General features: G+C 39.3%; 1 protein-coding gene across 7 annotated transcripts in view; it reads right to left on the reverse strand.

Annotated features, from left to right (window-relative positions):
* Positions 1–20086, reverse strand: part of CTNND2 (catenin delta 2) — a 712671-nt gene that overhangs the window by 32266 nt on the left and 660319 nt on the right. For all 7 annotated transcript variants that reach the window (XM_014260357.2, XM_088053661.1, XM_088053643.1 and 4 more), the window contains one exon: positions 2429–2639. In XM_014260357.2, coding sequence (XP_014115832.2) covers positions 2429–2639 — 211 coding nt within the window. The remainder of the gene's footprint in view (positions 1–2428; positions 2640–20086) is intronic.

Raw genomic sequence — 20086 nt, forward strand, 5'->3', positions numbered from 1 at the left:
CCCATTAAGGACACATACACTGTGCAGGATCAAAAATACATATAAAGCAGTAGAACGCTAGAAAACCTTGCAAAGGCCAAAGTCCAGAGTGAAGGGCAGTCACTAGGTGATTTATGTTTTGCTCAGAAGAGGCATGTGCTTTGAAACATCAAAGAGAAACCAGAAAACCAGCATCAACTTAAGTTACTGCTTTGGGCAGGGGCCAGCCTTTGTTCCATTCTGTGACTTCTGAGAAGGACCACTGGTTGGCTGATATGCAAACTGGTAAAGCGTTGTTATGACACAACTGATTCATTAATACAACATTTCCCTAGTAATTTATTTGGTGCTTTTTTTCCACTTCTATTACATTTCTCATCCAGAGTACAGCAGTAGGTGGGTAATTGGTGAGTAAACAGGATTTTGATAAGCTCTTTCAAGCATGATTGTTTTTATTATGCTTCCAGCTGTACTGGTTAATGGGGTGCTGGTAAGCATGGAATAACCAGGAAAATAAATGTGCCAACCACTCCATGAGTACTTAGGAGAGGCAGGAGCTCTGTGAAGCTGATATGGGCCTAGCCAATATAAATAACCTTACAGACAGCAGTTCTCTCATACAGGGAGACCATTCAAGCCCTGGGCATATTCCAAAGACTATCAGGGCCAGCCCCACACTAGTAGCACTGATACATACCAGGATGCATGGCCAGTTCAGTATCCTGCACATTCAGAAGCAGTTGCTTCATACTGGACAAAATTATTTCATACAGAAGTGATTTACTGAATTAAAGTGAGCATGTCAGAATTTTCTATCAGTTCAACAACCAGCAATTTTGGTTTTCTAACAATGAATTACCTGTAAGAAACCAAACCAAACTAACAGCACACAGTTTCTGAAAGCTGAAAAATGGAACTTTTAGTTAAGATGGGCATTTGCAGCACTGTGTGTTAGCAGGTTTTCTTTTCCTAGAACTACATAACCTGCAAAAATAATAACATGGGACTGCAGGTCAAAGTACTTGAGAGGAGGGATACATATCACGACTTGGAAGGGCATTTTGGAATTACTCTGTTCTACATTAATTAGAAATAGATGTCTTTCACAGTTATGTGGGATATTCAGACAGGGAATAATACCCTTGGATCCTCCTAAAACTGCCCATGATTCTTCAAAAATTCCAGACTCAACAGGTATTAATATTCTTTACCAGATAATGAACAGGTAGATGAACGCATTATTCTGAGGAAATACATATTCAGCTTAAGAGAAATGGATAGGAACCTGCTTGCAATGTCAGTACATTTGATTTTAAAAATACAAATAAAAAATTTAGGTAGATTTAATAATAACAAAATGCAAATATAAATAAATTGGCAGTGTATGGGGAGGTCCCACAACTGGAATCACATACTTGGTAACACTACTTTTTACCCTTTCCAATTTGAATGCAAAAATGTTTCAATAATGAATCTGGTATGAAAGGAAAGGGGTGACAATAGAGAAAAAGAAATGTGATTAAATTATATTGGCAATGCTCTGATCACATAGGCGAGCATAAGTTCTCATACCAAATATAGGGTGCATAAATCTTTCCTTCAGGTTGTGGCCTGGCTTTGTGGGGCTCTTTAAGAGATCTGATGCTGCAGTAGGCTGTGTGGTGACAGCTCCGAGTAGGTGGACTGATGGGTTTTGTACACTAGGGTGAAGGCTATTTGTTTTCAAACTGCCATAGTCACATTGCACTATACTTCATCAGGTTGACAAATATGAGAACCAGGCTATCTGTTTTAGGCAAAAGAAGGATAAAGCGTGAACTCCTCATGAAGAGTGTGTACATAGTCAAACAGACAAGATGAAACCATAGCTGTTCTGAAAATGTCATAGTTGTGTGCAAGACATTTTTTGCCTCACAAAGCAGCCTCACGGCTCTCTCAGAAGCAACGAATCAGAAAAATCCACAGATCTATCACCAAGCTGGTGGCAGGGAAAAGGGTGCTGTGAAGAGGGACAGTGATTTTACATTCTTCACTCCTAGATCAAGAGGAGCTGTACCAGAACTGTGGTGAGGTCCTTCCTTTCAAAGGGCCCTCCACCTGCATGTCAAACCTTGTGCAGGGTGCAATCCAACTACTCTGATCCCTAACATTTATCAGGATCTTCTGCAATTGCTTAGAGGTAGGGGTTACTGTAGATAATTACTCTTCCTTAAAATGCACATGGAATGCACTCCCTGCACTACTGATGGCACATCAAAAAGAAACCAAAGCAGAGGGAGGCTTTTGGTATTGGCATTGTCTGTTTCTTGTCACCCTTCACACCGGGCATGTGATTTCTGAGCAAACTAAAGGATTCAACTCGCGATTGCACAGAGAAGGCAAACACATTCAAGACTAGTAATAACTACTGGAGAGGTTAAAAAGGTGCAAGGTGATTTGCAAAACATACTTGTCTCCTTTACTCTTAGATATGCCAACCAGTTTCTCAATGCCGCCTGCGTCTCGTAAGGCCTTGGCATTCTCCATATTTTTAGTGATGACTTCATGCAGAGTGCAGCAAATGGCAGTAACGGTGTCATCAGACATGGCCTTGCTTGCTGAGCTGTTGCTGTTGTTAGCGCCTGGCAGTCGGTGGACCAGATCCCGCATGGCATACTTGCCTTTGTTGAAAGAAAATGAAGGGAGAATTCAGAAGATACAGCAATAAAGGATGACGGAGAAGTACAGGGAAAACACGCAAGACTAATAGCACCATTTGCATCATTGCATGTAATCTAATTGGATACTGACAATATTTTGGAGCAAGCCATATTTATATTATTGCATGTTCAAGCATTTCGCACATTATGGACTCTGTTAATACTTCCATACTGCATCAGTCAGAGACTTCCAATATGGCTACATCACACCTATAATAGAATGGAACTGTGATGGTAAAGTCCAAGTACATGCATAAAGATAACCTGAATACCATGATTCACAGAACTTGGCAAGCCCTCATCTCCCATCAAACAACTTGCAGCTTTACCATAAATTTAATGTGCATCAGCTGTTAAAACCACAACAGTGAATGCAAATCCCATGATGTTGGTATTTGTGAACAAGTCTTCTCTGAAGACTTATTCACTGTACAAGGTTAATTCTATTCTACATGCAGCAATTTAACTGGGTTTGTTAGTGTTTCTTAGACTGTATTGTGACGCCATCTTTTTCACACATCCTTAGTTGTATCCATGATACTGACCAGAAAAGGAGCCTTTCTGACATCCATTCCAGTCTGGCATTCTGCAAGGATTTATTGAATAAAACACTAACCTCCAGAATTTAAAATCTTCTAAAATGAAAGGAATTTTTAAAATGGTCACATCAAACATTTAAAGAAAAAGAAATTCTGTCAGTAATATTTGGGCTTGATGATCTTTTTCAACCTAAATGATTCTAAGATTATTATAATATTTTTCATGCTTAAATAAAGATTTCTTTTTCAAGATTGCACCTAAAAATCATGTAGTGCTTGTGAAAATAATAAAAAGCAGCTTCTGAGAGTATATATCTATATATCTATATCGATAGATGATAGATAGATAGATAGATAGATAGATAGATAGACAGACAGACAGATAGGACAGGATTAGCACCAGCACAGATACACAAGAAACCTCACATCAGTTCTAGAGGATTGCTATTATGGTGAATGGCTGCTCAATCCTTCAATGTGATGAAGAGAAGACCAGAGAAGGCGAAGGCGAAGTTATTACTGAGGTCAGTGAAACAACTGAATCACCTTCAGCGCAGCTGTGCTAGGAATTTACATACAGCAATCACCATGAGTGTATCATGCAGGATGAAAAGGACAGGAAAATTGTGAAATATGAACATAATTAATAATCTAATCTATATCACATTTTTGGAATGACCAGGTATGATTATTGCATATAATATGGTAATTTAATCAGATTTTTTGGATAACTTGAAAATGTTCTGATCAATTAGTGTTTATGCATACTTATTAAAAATCTTATTTCTGAATTCATAAATTCAGTTGATTGTATCCATATTTGAAAGTAGAGACAAGAGGAAAATCACATCTATTATTTTCATTTCTCACAATTTTGCCTAATGTGGTAGAACTACAGTCAGTCATTTGAACAGAATATTCATAATACAGATAAAACCTTAAATCTCTGCACTGACCTGTTAAAGATTATCAAATAGATTTTGTGGTAATGTAAGGTGTTAGAAAATACTCACTCTATATTATGTAAAAACATTCCTGATTATAAAAAGCATTAGACTGCCTACAAAATGTGTACAGTAGGATTTGAATCTTAACAGTGTGCTGCAATACAAATCCTGTCCTCAAACATTTTTATTTCTTTTAACTTAATATTTAATTTACTTGCACTGTTACAATTTTAAGCAATATTATTAATATCAAATGTAGTACAGTTGTTAGCACCTCTTTCAGAAATTATTTGTTTGAGCAAACTGAAAATCTTCTTTCCCCCTACATATTTATGAAACACTGTTACAGAAAAGTATGAAATGCTATTTTCACCTGCATCTGTGTGTTTTGTGCAATGTGAACACATTAATAGTTGCATATCACTTACAGTGATTACTTCAGTTTGCAATACATATCAAATTAAGCTGGTGTTTCAAAAAATAAACTATGATTTGATATAGCTTTTACTCTTCTAGCACAGTGTCTGCCACTGGTTGGGAGTAAGTACAAGTAGATAAATCAGGTCAGTGAGACCTTCTGCTTTATTCTGTGCACACATCCAGAACAGACCAATATTCCTTTTTCATTTTGGACCTCACTTAAACTGCAACAGAGCATCTCAGCACCTCGGTCCTCTGGTGGAATCAGTTCATGATGATAATTTCATTAGCAGCCAAATATTGCATCACAGAGCACTGGGTGTAAAGAAATTTGGATGGCTGCCCCAGGTAGACTTACTTCCTGGAACTGGTCTAGTATTCCAGGCAGTAGTATTCACACCAGTACACATATCTAGACACACATGTCTATTGTAAGATGCTTCTTACAATAAATAAAGGCTTTGGAGCTATCAGAGAAAGTTCAGTTGGAAAACTAAAACTGATGCAATCAAGCAGGGTATAAGCATTCTGGACCTCCCAATGCTCAGCAGTTCTAACATTTCTGCTGTGCATACCCTTTAGTTAGGCGTGAATATCAAGTCAGTATTAGACACATCAAAACAATAAAACAGGCTTTTTAATATAGAAAGTGTAAAAGTGGGATAGTACAGCATTCCTTATTCTGAGCAGTTTTAAGTCCAGCCCAATATTATCATTCAATTCTTCATCAGATGCATATTTAAAGTAAAATATATTCTGAGTGGGTTTGGTAGGGTTTTTCAATTGCCTTCCCCTTCTTTCTCCCCCAAGAATTGCATCAAATTTAGCCTTTGGATAGCAAGTGCAAGAAGACTCACATTTTGTAGATCTAGAATCTAGTCACTGTATTTCATCTGTGGCAGCTGTGAAAGCTGGTGTCCAGTTTGGAGACCCCCCTACTAGAACCTGTAATGTCAATGCCAGGCCTCCCTGCCAGGAGCTGCCTGTTGGGGAGACAGGTTTCCCTCTCCCTGCCCTATCCCCAGGAGGCAGCAAAGGACAGATCTGCCACTTCCAGCAAAGCTGCCCATGTAGATAAAGTGACTGACTGTAATCTGACAGGAGTCATGGTCAAGGATATCAGAATGTCCTTCCACAGGTTCACCAAACACAAGTGGCTCACCAGCTGGAAGAAGAAGGGAGTGGCTGGGCTACAGAGTTGATCCAAGCCACTGTTTATGCGGGTCTTAAAACCTATTAACAAGTGTAACTTAGCACATTTTCTATAGTTTGACTACTTCAAACACTGTGCTAGCTATGTGAAAATATATTTAAAAAGCAGGAAATTTGCTTTAATATAGAATTAAGTCATGGAAGTTGAAAGTCAAGGACTATTCTGTATACTGCAAAAAGTTTTTCTAAAACTATACATATAGTTAATTAATAAATCATTGTAGTACAGTGATTCACAGAAAAAAACATCATCAGTTATTGGTTACCTTCTCTTACTGCTTTACTACAGACATGAAGAGTCATGTTTTTTACATGAGCTACAAAAGAAACCTTGCTCCACAGTGGCGTGAATGTCAAGTCCTACCATGGGTACTGTTGCATCAGCACAACATAACTTTGATCCTTGACACCTGCACTGGTGTATGTTACATTCTGCAGAGCATTTGCACTTAGAATTACGTCTTTCCCCATTAAGAGCCTCTTCTGAAAGCAGACTGAAATGTGTAATGGAAACCATTGTTGGAATGTCAGCAAAATGTTATCTAGCACTACTTTTATCTAGCACTACTAGAAGGAGAGCTGGGAAATTCAGCTTGCAACACAAGAAGCCTCTCTGAATGGAAGAAGTGAGAACTGATGAGGGTGCTGTGAAGAGAGGTGGATGTGTGTGATGATTATATTAAAAACAAATAGCCTTGTTAATTTTCATTAGGGTCTGTGCAGAGCTACTTTAATCTAAAAACAAAATATTTTTTTATTTTTATTTGTTGTATTTGAACAACACATTGTAAAACTGATTTGAAGCTTTTAAAGAGGATTTACATAATATGATTAAACATAGCCAACAGCTTGACAAGGAAAAAAGAAAACATATTATTTGTTCAATTTCACTCTTAAAGGAAGGAAGAACGACATAAAATAGACATAACAGGAAAGGGGTTATCTTGTGGGTGCTTGGAAGATATATTATTTTTCTGATACTATACATTTAAGTTATTTTTCTAAGACTTCCATCATTTTCATATTAAGAAGGTGATTCATCTAACAACACGCACTAAGTCTTTGACTGTAAGGTGACTGCATCTGCTTATTATTTCAACAATGAAGATTTAATGTCTTTTCCTTTGCATGATAAAAGTCTCAGCACATTAACACCTGCCTCCATTACTTAAATTGGGAAACTTTTCATGTCAGAGGATCAAATAACTGTTCTAAGAGAGATTCTGCTTTCAGAGCCAAACAGCAGAGCAAACTGCTCTTCTGGTAGATTAAACCAGAGCAAAATCATCAGAGATAAGATTCTACTTCTGGAAATATTTCCTTACTATTGCCTTGAGACAAATTTGCTGCTGTTGTAACATCATTGAATCCACTTCCATTTTCACTCATCTCTGAAAAATGCCTTTGACACACTAGCAAATTTATTAAGTAGATGTGACATAGCTCCTACTTTGAGACTACAAGATTAGGAAAATTGACCTATTAAACCCCAAACAGATATTAATTCAAACTAAGACCCCTGTCCTAGAGATAGATCTTCTATAAAAGTAATTGTTCACTATTCCCCCACCTCCAAAGATATCCATTAATTCACATCATGTAGCTAGTTAATATAAAAATAGCAAAATGCCACCATACTTTGTTGTAAAGGCACAGATATCCTATTCCATAACTACTGGTGCCTGTTTGTCTGAATATATGTGAATCTTCTTCTCTTAATGCTAACACGTGTGCTCCACTTGTGCTACTATGAGGTTTTGGGCACGTTCACCACCTCTGTGTTTTTAATACTACTCAACTTCAGTATTTCACAGACTTATGGAAAGAACATGACTGGGAGAGCTTTTATTATTACTTTCAATCATTACTTAGTAAATGTGCCAAAACTGTCTACTTAATTTGTATGGAACTGATTTTGGTCATAAGTCAGTGTATTCAACTGGTAGTCTAATAAATTAGAGTGCATTCATCACATGACAACATGTGATGATGTGACAGAAACACAGCTACTATATCTGATGGCTCATTCCTGTGGTATGCTTTCACTGTCAGATACCACTGTTCTAAGCTGTAATATATTACCACTAGTGGCACTTGTGTGGCACCTGGAACTGCCCTCAGAGTCCATCTGTTGCTGTTCCAGAGGAGCCCTGCGCCTACTCTGAACACTGGAAATTTTCTAGTACATGCTGAGGTGCAAGAGCCAACAAAAAAAAGAATGATTATGCTTATTACAATATGTAGCAGACTCTGGACTTGGACTGCCTAGACAATACAAGTTATAGTGTAGGCATCAGAGCAGCAGTCAACCTCACGTCATTTCAGAGGGTAAAGGTGTGTTAGTTTGCCTGAGGAGATTTTCTTTCATCAGTGAAAGACTCAAGGGGGAAACCTCCCCTGAATTTTAAAGGCAAAATAGGCTAAGAGATAAGAAATGCTGTCATACTGGATCTTAGAGCCAAATGTGTGTGTTTTTTTGTGGGGCAGAGTAGGAAGCAAGGTCAAGAAGATGAAGCAGGGTAATGCTAGAGCTGCTGGGCCAGGAGTAAAGGCAGCAGATGGAAGGAGACAAAAACCTGTATATTTGAAAGCAAAAAAGGCTGCAGTACTAAGGTTGAGAGACACTTGACCCACTGAGTAAATGATTACTTCTCAGACTTTGGGGAGCAGCAGAAAAGGTGACTGAAGAGTAAGAAAAAAACTCTGTGGCAATGCTGGTTCATAAAATAGGACCCCTTTTAAAATAAGGTTTATAAAAGAAGGCAGAGCAGCACAACCTGAAATAAGGGTCATCAGCCAGCACAAAGTTTAATGCCCTCTTGCTCACCACTAAATGACATGACTGCCTCCAGAGAGGCTTTCCACTGCAACCAGTGATCCAGTGACTTTGCTCTCCACCCAATCCTGTAAGCTACAGTCTGTAGGAGTGCTCACTGTAGGGTACATTGCATGCGAAGGACTACAAGTCCCACAGTTTGCATACAGCAAACTCTTCCCTCTCTCTGGGACCCCTCATTTGACATGACTTCAGCTGTGGACAGAGCAGGTTTACCATGCTCCAAGGCAGTGCCAAACCCTCATGGCCTGGCCTGTGCTGGCTCATGGTCTGTGATACTGCTCATCAAAATACAACTGTTTCTTATTCCTAAAACCACTGTGCATGAATTGTTACTGGAAGAAGAATGTGGGAAAACCCTGGAGCAGTAGGACTGAAAAGCATGCCCCAAATAGCATGAGCCCCACCACTTCTAGCAAGTGTCAGAGAACAGGTGATTCTGGATCACTTTGGGATGGGAAGTGTAAAAAAAATTATCAAACCATTTTCAGGTAAATAGGAGGAAATTTATGTGTCCAAACACATGGGGTCAATGTGGTTTCAAATTTACTTGGATACTTGAGATTCTTGCACAGTTAGTAGACCTATGGAAGACACACAGGCTTCTGGAAAAGCAGATGTAAACAAAATTGGATACCCTTTGTTCCTTTCTGTTTAATGCTTATCTCTAGGCACCTAGATATCATTCTCAATGTTTGGCCAAAAATGTTGGTTAGGTACTCAGGTCCTTCTTATGTTAGTGACATACATAAACATTTGTAATCTCTGGCACTTCAAAATAAATATGCATTGCACTACATAATGGTAACTGATTATAGTACTGCAATTATCCCTATCAAAAAAACCTATCACCTCAGCTCAATCATTTATAAAGAAAAAAGTGATGAGTTAACTTAAACTGGTTTTAGTAAGCAGCTCAAACCTCATGGGCTGGAAGCCACTGTTTTAGCTGCTTCCCATTAAGCATAACTTGCCAATTAAGTTTGGATAATGAGTACTTTGAGCTAGAGAACAATACCAGATACCATTTTCTTGCAGATTTTTTTTTTAATTTAAATTGTAAGACTCTGTAGAGATAAATTTTCACAATAAAGAAAGAATAAATCCATTACATGCATAAACGCTCCTGTGCCCCCAAGGATCCAGGTGCACTTTGCCCATGGCTGCTGAGACTGAACAAAGAATCAGGTCTCAGATTCCCTCTTCAGATAAATGATACACACTTTCAGTTTTCTACCATCTCTGATGACAGACAGCAAGATTTCAAGATACAAGATTGGTATTTGGTATGGACCAGTCAAAGGGGAACAGTATCTTCCCTGATGCATTTATATGTGATGTGTCAGTCATTTTTTTTCTTTTTAAAAAATCTTTTTTATCAAGAATAAATTCAGCCATCAGCAGTGTCATATAAAGCCCTACAAGGAGCAGAAATAGTTATCTTTTACGGTTTTAAGGAACAAACCCTCAAACTACTACAGAATGATGAAAGCATGTAGAACACCAATAACCGTGTGGCAATGTCAGTTGAGATTTGCTTGTAAAAGAATCAAATACCTGAAACGGTAACCAATATAGAAGCTTTTATCTTTTGCAAAAATATTAAAGATATTTGTTCTATATTTTGCAAAAGAAAGGTATGAGGAGAACAAGGAATGACAAAAGGCACATCTATAACAAGGATGAAAGAGCAGCATGTATAGAAACTGTTAGCACTGGACATAGACAAAAGAGAAGCATTTTGGTATTGAACCTGAACATGCCATGGGATATCACAACTGGCTGCAATGTGATCACTGTTTTTCAGCGATGTGTTTTCTCCGATCCTTCATAGATTTTCTTTCCAGTAACAGCATTTTAACCCAGTTACCCTCCTCCTTCAGCCTCTCTCCTTCCAGAAACATAACTTTTCCATTTCATATGTTTCCTGTCTCCTTCTGGCTGATTACTTTTCTCGTGTTCAACTCATCTTCTCAGGGCTACACCCTCTCCCCTCTACTACACAACTAATTATTTTTCTTCCTTGAGTTGCATCCCCTCAAACCTTTGGGTCTTAACTGTGAAGTTTTTGTTGTCTTTTGCCACGTCTTGTAAATCTCTGCATCTGCCTTATTTGCTAAGCTTTTCCAATCTCTCCTTATTTTGGTTTAAATACCTACACTTTGATGGTCAGCTAGATCCTGCTTTTGTCACAACCCTGCACTCTTGACCCTACCTGCCACAGACTCACTCTTTTTAATGTTCTGAATGAAAGGACATTTTAGCTAGTTTGCAAGCATAGATACTAGACTCAAAAGTACCAGTGTGTTTAAAAGCTATTGCTCTTGTACTACTCTTGTTGCCTCTCCTGTATATCTCAAATACACAGACAGCTAACTAACCTTCTATTACATCTAATACTGATTTTACTCATCTCTCAATGGAACTCCTTCACATTCTGCTTGTCTCTCACAGTGAGACTACAGATATTCAGACTTTATACACACAGTTATGGTAAAAACTATAGATTGAAGAACTTCCAGGGCTCTTTGGCTGACCATAACCTATTAATTCATGTTCTAACATGTGCTTTAAAGGCTAGATGCATGTCCGCACTTTGCATGAAGAAGCACTTCAGCTGGCTCTGTCGGAGGTAATGCCAAAAGTAGAGCACTGTATTGAGACCCTGCTGAGCATCTCTGCCTCTTTCATCTTTGCTGCTGTCCTTTTGGCAATTTTCATGGGATACATGCTGCCTGCTATGTGGATTTCTGGAGAAACCAAATGTCCTTCAGCGGTGTATATGTTTGCAGCAAAACAGTCAGAAGACTAATACTGAAATGGATTTATGATTACCATGGCCAAATGGATTTTCTGTTTTGTAACACCTCTCACCCAGAACAGTGAATGGCTTCTGTATTCAATGTTCATCCATGTATTAGTTAAGAAATCCTCCCTCTTTCATGCTGGAGAAGTGAAGCAACCATCAAATGCAGGCAGCCCAACTCAAGAGTGTGCTCTCTGACTTGCAACCTGGTTTATGAAGATGAATTTGGGAAGAGGTGCAAGCATTAATTTGTTGACTGTCTCACCCATGCTGGGACTATAAAAATGAGTCAGTTCCATTTCAGCTTGACCTGCCTAATTATCTGCTGACCTGATATGCCAAACAACTGCTGGGTCCACAGAAGGAGAAAAATCTCTACTAATAAGATTGTATTTGTTACCCTCAGCAGTGAAGAAAGCAGCATTTTTAAGGCAAACAATCAGAGGTATTCCTACTCTTCTGCTGTTTCTGCTCTCTTGGCCAGAAAAATGGATTTGGGTGGCGGCTTTGGCTGTCTCCCTTGCCGTGTTAGCTCTGGAGGGTTGTCTGAGAACAAAAATAACAACCTCAGACTCCACTGTTGTTGCATCCAAGGAATTTATTCTTGCATGTTTGGATTTTATATCCAGAATGGATGGAGTCCATGTATGCAATAACTCATTTCTTTCTTTCCAATTAATTTTGACTGCATTTCCTGCCAGGTATACAAACTAGAAAATGCATGGAAAGGACTTATTAGCCTATCTATTGATTCAGGTAGTGCAAATATATCCAATTAACTAGCTCCTTTACACACTAACAGATTTACTTCTTGTTTAGACTGCACTGTCATCTTTCCTTTCATCTTTCCACTACCCCATGGTAAAAAAGACTGTGCAAGCTAAGTGATTCCTTAGTTTAATTGCTGCAGGCTAAGTTTTCTGTTTACTGGAGCTGGTTTTAGTCCCTTGCTATGCTCTTCCCTGCTCCCTGCAGAGAACAGAGCTTTTGGAAGGCTGAATTTTTAACAAAATATAGTTGTTTAATTAACGCTATGATTAATCAGTGATGCTAAAATGTTTTGAAGAGGAAAAGTGCTAAGTGAGTGTTGAGTGGAATTTTAGTTTTATCTGCACTATTTTGTGAGATACGATAATATTTTGTTAATAGTTTGATTCAAGGGACTTCAAATTAGGGCACAATGAAGAAATAAAAATATAATCTATTTCTGGAAAAGTAAATTTAGGCTTCCAGATCTATAGCCTGATCCAACACCCACTGAAATTAATGAGCCTGTCTACCGTGTTGTTGCTGCTGAAGATGAATAGATCACAGGAACACAGGTCGAGGTGTGGTGGAAAGAAGAGCGAGTTTATTTTTCCTCCCAGGATTTATAGGCTTCTGACCACGGCCAGGGATTGGATGGTCAGGATAACACTTTCTCACTGCACTGGCCATGAGAGATGCCCATCACAAGACGTGTAACAGAAAGAATGTACACATATCTATGTTTACAGTTACTGTCCTGGTAAAGTCCTTACAAAACCATGTTAGCAAGCTCAGAAGCTGAGTTCTCAGGGCGACACCGTGTCATACATTAAAAGGTATGAAATCAGATGCATAAAAAAGTAGCTTTTCTTTTCCACTTTGTTTTTTTTTTTTGTGTCCAAAACAGAACAAAATTCTGACAGGGGTAGTCAGAGGAAATTGCAACTATACATTATCCTGTTTTAAATGTCCATGAAGGAATTGCAAATTATTTGCTACTCTTTTCTGCTTCTTGTGTCATAATATTGCCTGAAACTCAAGAAGAAATTTGTCCTCATAGTACGGTATGAAAGACTGTTTTTGCACACTTTTATATACAACACCACGGTGAAAACATGAGATTATTTTATTTCATATTAAGAGAAATAAAAGGGATCCTCATGATCTACTCTGTTATTAAAGGTTAAATAAAAAGCATAGATGTAAATGTATTAGCTTGAAAAATAAAAATCTTGGTTAAGTGGTAGCGTCTTTTGAAAACAACTGTTCCAACAGACATCAAAACCACTTCAAGTCATACTGCAGTGTTCATCTGTTCTGTAATTACTTTAGTGTTTAAATATTTCTTAAGTCATCACCATGAAAACTCTACATGGAATAGTTACGGTAATTAATATGTGAATGATGGCATAACAATATTGAGGATATGTATCAGCATTTCACATTGCTTTACTGTGCACAATAAAATAATTTATATTTCCGTTACAAAATGCTGGTTTAGTTTCTCAGGCTCAGTAAAATCATACACTAACTTTACAGATTTCAGTGGTTGGGAGAAGGATGTTAGGAAAAAGAACAAGTAAAAGAACATCATCCGAAAAAGTGAGGGGTATTTAAAAATTTTTTTTTTAAATTTTGAAGACAATCAATGAATGGGTAAGAATATAAGACAATATTTAATTTGTTTCCCTGAAATCTGCAATTGTTAGCAAATATCTCATGAAAACAGTGGTCATCTATTGAACTACTAGTATTAGTATAGTTCATCTATTGAACTATTAGTATTAGTATAACTAAACCAGACCATCCAAAGGCCGGCTGCAGTAATGAAACTGTAAGTACATTTATTAGAAACAGGGGCTCTCACATTAGTCATGTGGAAAGTGGACATGTAGTTGGCTTTACAGGTATTTTTTACTGGTCAATTAACTTTACAAATATTACTAATGTTCTGATTCAGTTAAATTCCTGTTCTGTACAGTGTTTTGTCTTAGCAACACAGCCACTGGAAAAGAGCAAATTGTATTGTAGTTCTATATTTTAAATTACCTAAAGCTACTACAATATAAGACCTGAACACAGTGAATATGTGAGCAAAGATATGACACAGAGTGAAAATAGGTTCTATGTTCTCATAAGAAGGCCAAAATGCATCTAATAACCTTTTAACAAATGAGTAGTATATTTTTATTTTGACTACAACACTACTAGATCTTGCATTTCTCATAAAGAGTTTCTCAGCTCTTCTAAGGCATACAGCTCATTACTAATGTTCAAAGAAATTGTATCAAATGAATCCTAGTCCAAACTGCTCCATCAGAGTACAGATCTACTGGAGCACAGTTCTGTTTGTGCTTCCTCAAGAGATGGAAGTCAAACGGTTCATAATGTGACTTGGTTTTGGGTTGCGCTTACTGCTGATCCTTTCAAAGTAACAGCTCTAGGTGCCACCTAGTAGCTGATCAAGTCTTTTCTCTAGTGGTCCTCAAAGAAACCTTGCCTCCAGACATTCGTCTGAGGTTGCTCAGTGTCATTAAACTGTTGCTTTTTTAACCTGAGTCACAGCTGCTCACCTACAACTCCGTAACACATGGCAGGAGGATTCTCAGGACTGTGCACCTACTCAGTTTCCTTTTCTTACCTCCATGGAGATGCAATTGCCCACATGGCAAGAGTCAGAGAGTCTGTATGTTGAACTTGTTATGCTGTGCTTCATCTCCTTCTTGGAAAAAAGCTAGACAGAGGAGACCTGCTTAAGGCAAAGCCCATAACCTCTTAGATCCTTCAAGTTCACTAACTTCTGCGACATTGGCTGACCTCAGTTACTTCCTAAGAGAGGAAGAGAATTAGGCAAATATTGCAAAAGTCTTCTTCCCCCTCCAGATTTATGGAAAAGACATATCTGGCTCCCAGGCTCAGAGTGCCTCATTTTAAATGATCAGAGTGCTCTGAAAGACTAGGGAGAAGTCAGTGAAAATTTTGTATGTACTCAGCAGCCTTGCTACTTCCCTGAGACGTGACAGAATATAAACTACACTCTGCATTGCAGGGGAGGGATGGGAGATCAGGCTTGGAGTGCTAGAAAAGATTTGACATAACAGGAACAGAAAATCAAAGCTGAAAAATAAATGCTCTCAGCTAAACTAAACGGTAACAGGTCAGATACAATGCTGACCGCCTAATCACAGGAGATTCAGAGGACAATATTACCAAAAGTAAAATATTTCTTGATAGACTGCTCCTCTGAAAACTATAAATCTGCAGAATATCATGTTTCCTTTGTGAGAGCAACCTTTGTTGTCAGTGTCACCTTGAAAAACTTTATACACAAAAATATGACATTGCATATTCTCATGCAAATAAAAGCATTTTCCTCTAATTAAAATTAGCACTGATGATTTGCTGAAATAATCCTGAGTTATGAAATATAAATAATGTATAAAACACATCACTTTAAGAGCACCATGAGTAGCACACAATCTAAGAGATCCTTTAACTTTTCTCCTGAGAGGAGTAAGTAATGAGACAATTTATTTTTCTCATATTGCACATTAGATCCACCAAACAGCAGGTGAACTCCGAACACCACCATGGCACATTTTTTTGCTACACAGAGCGTATGCTGCAAAACCTGTAAATTTGGACTAGGAGCATTTTTATCTTTCTTAAGGTTCCAGAGAACTTCTCAGAAAAAAAGGTTACAGCCTATGCCTTGAATAAAATGCAAGAACAGCCACAGAACAGCAGAGTCACTCCCTGACTAATTAAATTACTAAGCTCCCTATGTCAGAAAGATTAGCCCATTTTTACTTGTATTCCCCAAAGGGGTAAGTGTATAAAACTGAAATGTAAGCACAAATGAATGAGGCTCCTAGTGTAATTATGCTTGATTGTGGATCTTGATACTTCTAGCAAAATTAAATAAAAATTTATGCAAATAATTTCTTATAAATCATAGAACAGTCGAGGTTCTCAGGATTCTCTAGAGATAACCTAGTTTAACCCCTGTGCTCAATGTAGGTTCAGATCAGTGTTCTATTATATGGAATTTCCTCTATTTCAGTTTGTGCTCATGAACTCTTGTCCTGAAGAAGAGTCTGGCTCTGTCCTCTTTACACCTGTCCATCAGGCATTTAAACAATGCATAAGATCTCACTGAGCCTCCTCTTCTCTAGGCTAAACAGTCCCTGCTCTCTGAGCCTCTCCTCACAAGAGAGATGCTCCAGGCCTGTAATTATTCTTAAGGCCCTTTACTGAACTTTCTCCAGTATGTCTGTGTCTCTCCTGTACTAGTGAGCCCCAGAACTGCTTGATGCTCCATGCATGGCCTCACCGGTGGTGAGTAGAGGGGAATGGTCACCTTCACTGACCTACTGCTAACACTCCTGACAGCCCAGGAGGCTGTTGGCCCACTTTGCTGCTGGGGCATGCTGCTGACTCCAGGACTTTTTTAGATTTGTCTTGACAGTGAAAGTGATGGCAATGTAGTGGGTACAGCAAATGCAACACCACACTGTTTAAGCCTTTATTCAACTCTGGCCACTAACACAAAGCCCATGTAACCTGACCCCTAAACCTTACCCCAGCACTCTTCACTAAACCCTAACACCAAGCTCTATTGCAAAGGCAAAAAACCAAACCTGAAACCCTTATCTTATCCCTATCCCACATCCTTGTTCTGATGGCAGCCCTAATCTGCTGTCCCTAAACCTAATCCTAAATCCTCACTGTGTCTCACACCTCCAACCTACACCCCCAACTGCTTACCAAAAACTCTCCATGGAACTCCAAACCCTGATCCAAAGCCCATCTGTAACTCTAAAGGCTAATTCCTCTCCCCAAAAGGCAACCTAGCCCTAGTCCTACAAAGATTCCCAAATCCTAAGTCCTCCTTCCTGACTCTGCACATTCTAGCCCCTCTTCTGACCTCAGCTCTCAGGTGCCTGCACCTGGAAGGTGGGAGATGGGCAGAGGTCCAGGAGAACAGAATGCTCCAGAGCTGCATCGCTGGGGGTCCTCATGCCTCAGCATTTGAATAAACAGGACCTGGAGGCTGGCATGTGAAGCTCACACAAAGGGTGTGAGAGAGCTGGGCCAGCAAGGAATGGTTGATTTTGTGGCTCTAAGTAGGCTTTGGATGTTAGACCATGCTTGTTAAGGCTTTACACTAACTCTTGTGGGAAATGGAAAAACAGAAACTTCCATAGATGCTGAAGCATTTGATTTGTAGCCTTGGAAAGAGCTTGGGCTAATGTAATGAAAAAGGTACACAGACATTAAGCAGAAAAATTATAAACTTACGTTCCCATAGCTGTAAGTAAGAATATGCCTTAAGTAAGTAAATAAGAAACTATTGGGTAAGATAGTGAAGGGTTTTGAATTGTAATAATGGGATTTTATAGAGTAGACTAAGGATTTAGAAGCCTTCTATGTTCGAGAAGGTCCGAGAGGTAAAACTCTCCTTGGTCATTAAAGCAACATACCACCATCATTGGTTAAAGTGGAACACCACCCCTCGACTAAACAATACCTGCAGATTGTTGTCCTTCACCAAGGACTGTTTGGATTCTTCCTTATGCTTTCTCAGGCCAGACTGAGAAGCCTGTGTGACTCAGTTTCACACAGGCTCTGTTCCCTGCTTGCTTTTGCATTTAGCATCCACAAAAGGTGATAGGTTATTATGTTGTCATGGAGTTACTTTACCTTTAAGAAAATTTAAGTTGCTGGGATCTGCCTGGCGTCTTTTCTCCTGACCAATTATCGGTCATTGCTGAGAATTGACAGCAGTTTAGGCCATTGAAAAGTGGGATCAACTTGTGAACCCTACCTTAAAGTGTAAAACCAGAGCTCTCTTGGCTCTCTTTCTTTCCTGGCTGGGAAGGGTGGCAGAGCTTCAGGCCTCCCGTTCCCTGCCCAGGCCATGCGGCCGGGCGGGGACTGGGCTGGGCCCAGCGTCTCCCGGCCGGGGGATGCGGGCCCTGTGGAGGGGGTTTTCTCCGGGCTCCGGCCGGGCCGGGCCGGGCTGATCTCTGGCTCGGCTGCAGGTTTTTTGCTGTGGCTGGATTCACTGGAGACTGCTGAGTGAAGAAGAAGGAGAGGGCTCTGGGCCTGCAGCGGGCTGGGCGCGGCGACTGCACTCTCCAGAGCAGCCATGAGGAACTTTCCATCGCAGACGGCTCCAGCTCCTGCACCGGCCGAGGCCACAGAACTACCTACAACAGCCTGGGCAAGATTTTAACTCTTTCATTACCCAGATGAGACTTGCGGATTAATCTTTTTATCCAGACAGAGAAAAGAGAGTGATCAACATGAAAAGAGACTTTATAAAGTACTAGTGACAGGAAAGAAAAGGTAGAGAATTAAGAAGATGCTTTAATTAAGCTGAAATATCTTTCTGTTAAAACTATGGAAATGGACAATAAGGTCTTGAAAATGCTCCTTTAATTCATGACAGTAAATAGGGAGGAATAGAGTGTTCAAAGTGTAAATTTTGAGTAAAAAGTAGAGTAATTATGGTACAGTGAAGTGCTGGAAGATTTGAAGCCTTGAGAGGCAATGAGAAAACTGTTTTCTGGTGAAGCTCACGGAAACAGATGAAGAAGACTTTTTGCCTTTGAATAACTTATCCTTAAAAATCCCATCCCTAGACTCATGGCCCATACACACTTGGGATGTGAAAATGGGAGGAGTGGGCTCTAATAACAGCAGCTCTGGGCAGCTAACATTAGAGCAATGGAAAACTATAAGAAAAATAGTTTTTCTTGTGAGAAACTCCATAAATTAACAGGAAGAAACTTCTGTTTCTCTATAAAGACTGGTGAAAGGACTGTAGCAAGAATTGGGACTGTTTTAACCATCAAAGTTCCAAAGGTTTTGTCTCTTTTGTCATGTGAACAAGGGAATAGTGGGTAGACAGGGGATGAAAAGGTTTTTCTGGAAGTTTATTCTGGTGTTCTTATTGTAGTTTGTTAATAAACTTTCTTTTTTTTCCCTTTTAAGTTTTATGCCTGTTTTGCTCTTGTTCTAATCCATATCTCACAGCAAGAAATAAGTAATTTTCTTAGTTATTGGTTTAAAACCACGATATATGTATAAACAAACTCCATGTCAACTGTCTATTGGACAAAAATGCTATATATTGCTGTGTTGTCCTGGGTTGATTATGATGTTAAATTGTATCCCCATTCATCCGCCTAACCCAGACACAGGTTTTGTATTCTTAAAATTCCATCTAAGAGTAAAAGTGAGTGGAAAAGAAGCACCGAGTCTGTTATCAGAGACTGTACTTGCTCCCCCCGCATCGGGAGTTTTGACTACAGCACAGACAGACAACAAGAGACAGATCGCCTTGGCTTTCCAACTAGCCGGAGCAGAGAAGTCTTCCTGGACTGTTTTCTTTCCCTTTTTTGAAACGAATCGAACCTGCTCTGGACTGGGGACTCGGGGGAGCACCGGGAGCTTGCACCCATGGACTACCGGGAGCCTAGCCTGGGCAGCGGCATTTTCCAGCGCCAGAGGGACTGATAACAGAGCGAACACCTACAGGAAAGAGACCCTCTGAAGTTTGTCATCTCTTCTGAACGGCGAGAAGTTTTGTAATTTAATATCGTTCATTTTTGTGCTGGGTAGTGCTGTGCCTGTGAAATAAACAGGTTTTTTCCACTTCTCTCAGAGAAATCTCTTCCCGAACCAGTTGAGGAGTAAGAAAAAAAGGCCACGTGAGTTTGCTTCCCAAAAAGAGCCCCACTGGAAGTTTTCTTCCAAATTTGCCCTAAACCAAGACAAATACATGTGTGAAGAAGAAATTTGTGACTACCTTTGGCTGACTTGTTGCTCCTTCAAATCTCATGCTTTCAGACTGAGATCTTATCTGATATATTTGAGCAATAAATCAGATTAAT

Source organism: Pseudopodoces humilis, chromosome 1 (assembly GCF_049639895.1).
Source record: "Pseudopodoces humilis isolate 2021_Gansu_Grassland_sample_001 chromosome 1, ASM4963989v1, whole genome shotgun sequence".
Taxonomy (NCBI): domain Eukaryota; kingdom Metazoa; phylum Chordata; class Aves; order Passeriformes; family Paridae; genus Pseudopodoces; species Pseudopodoces humilis.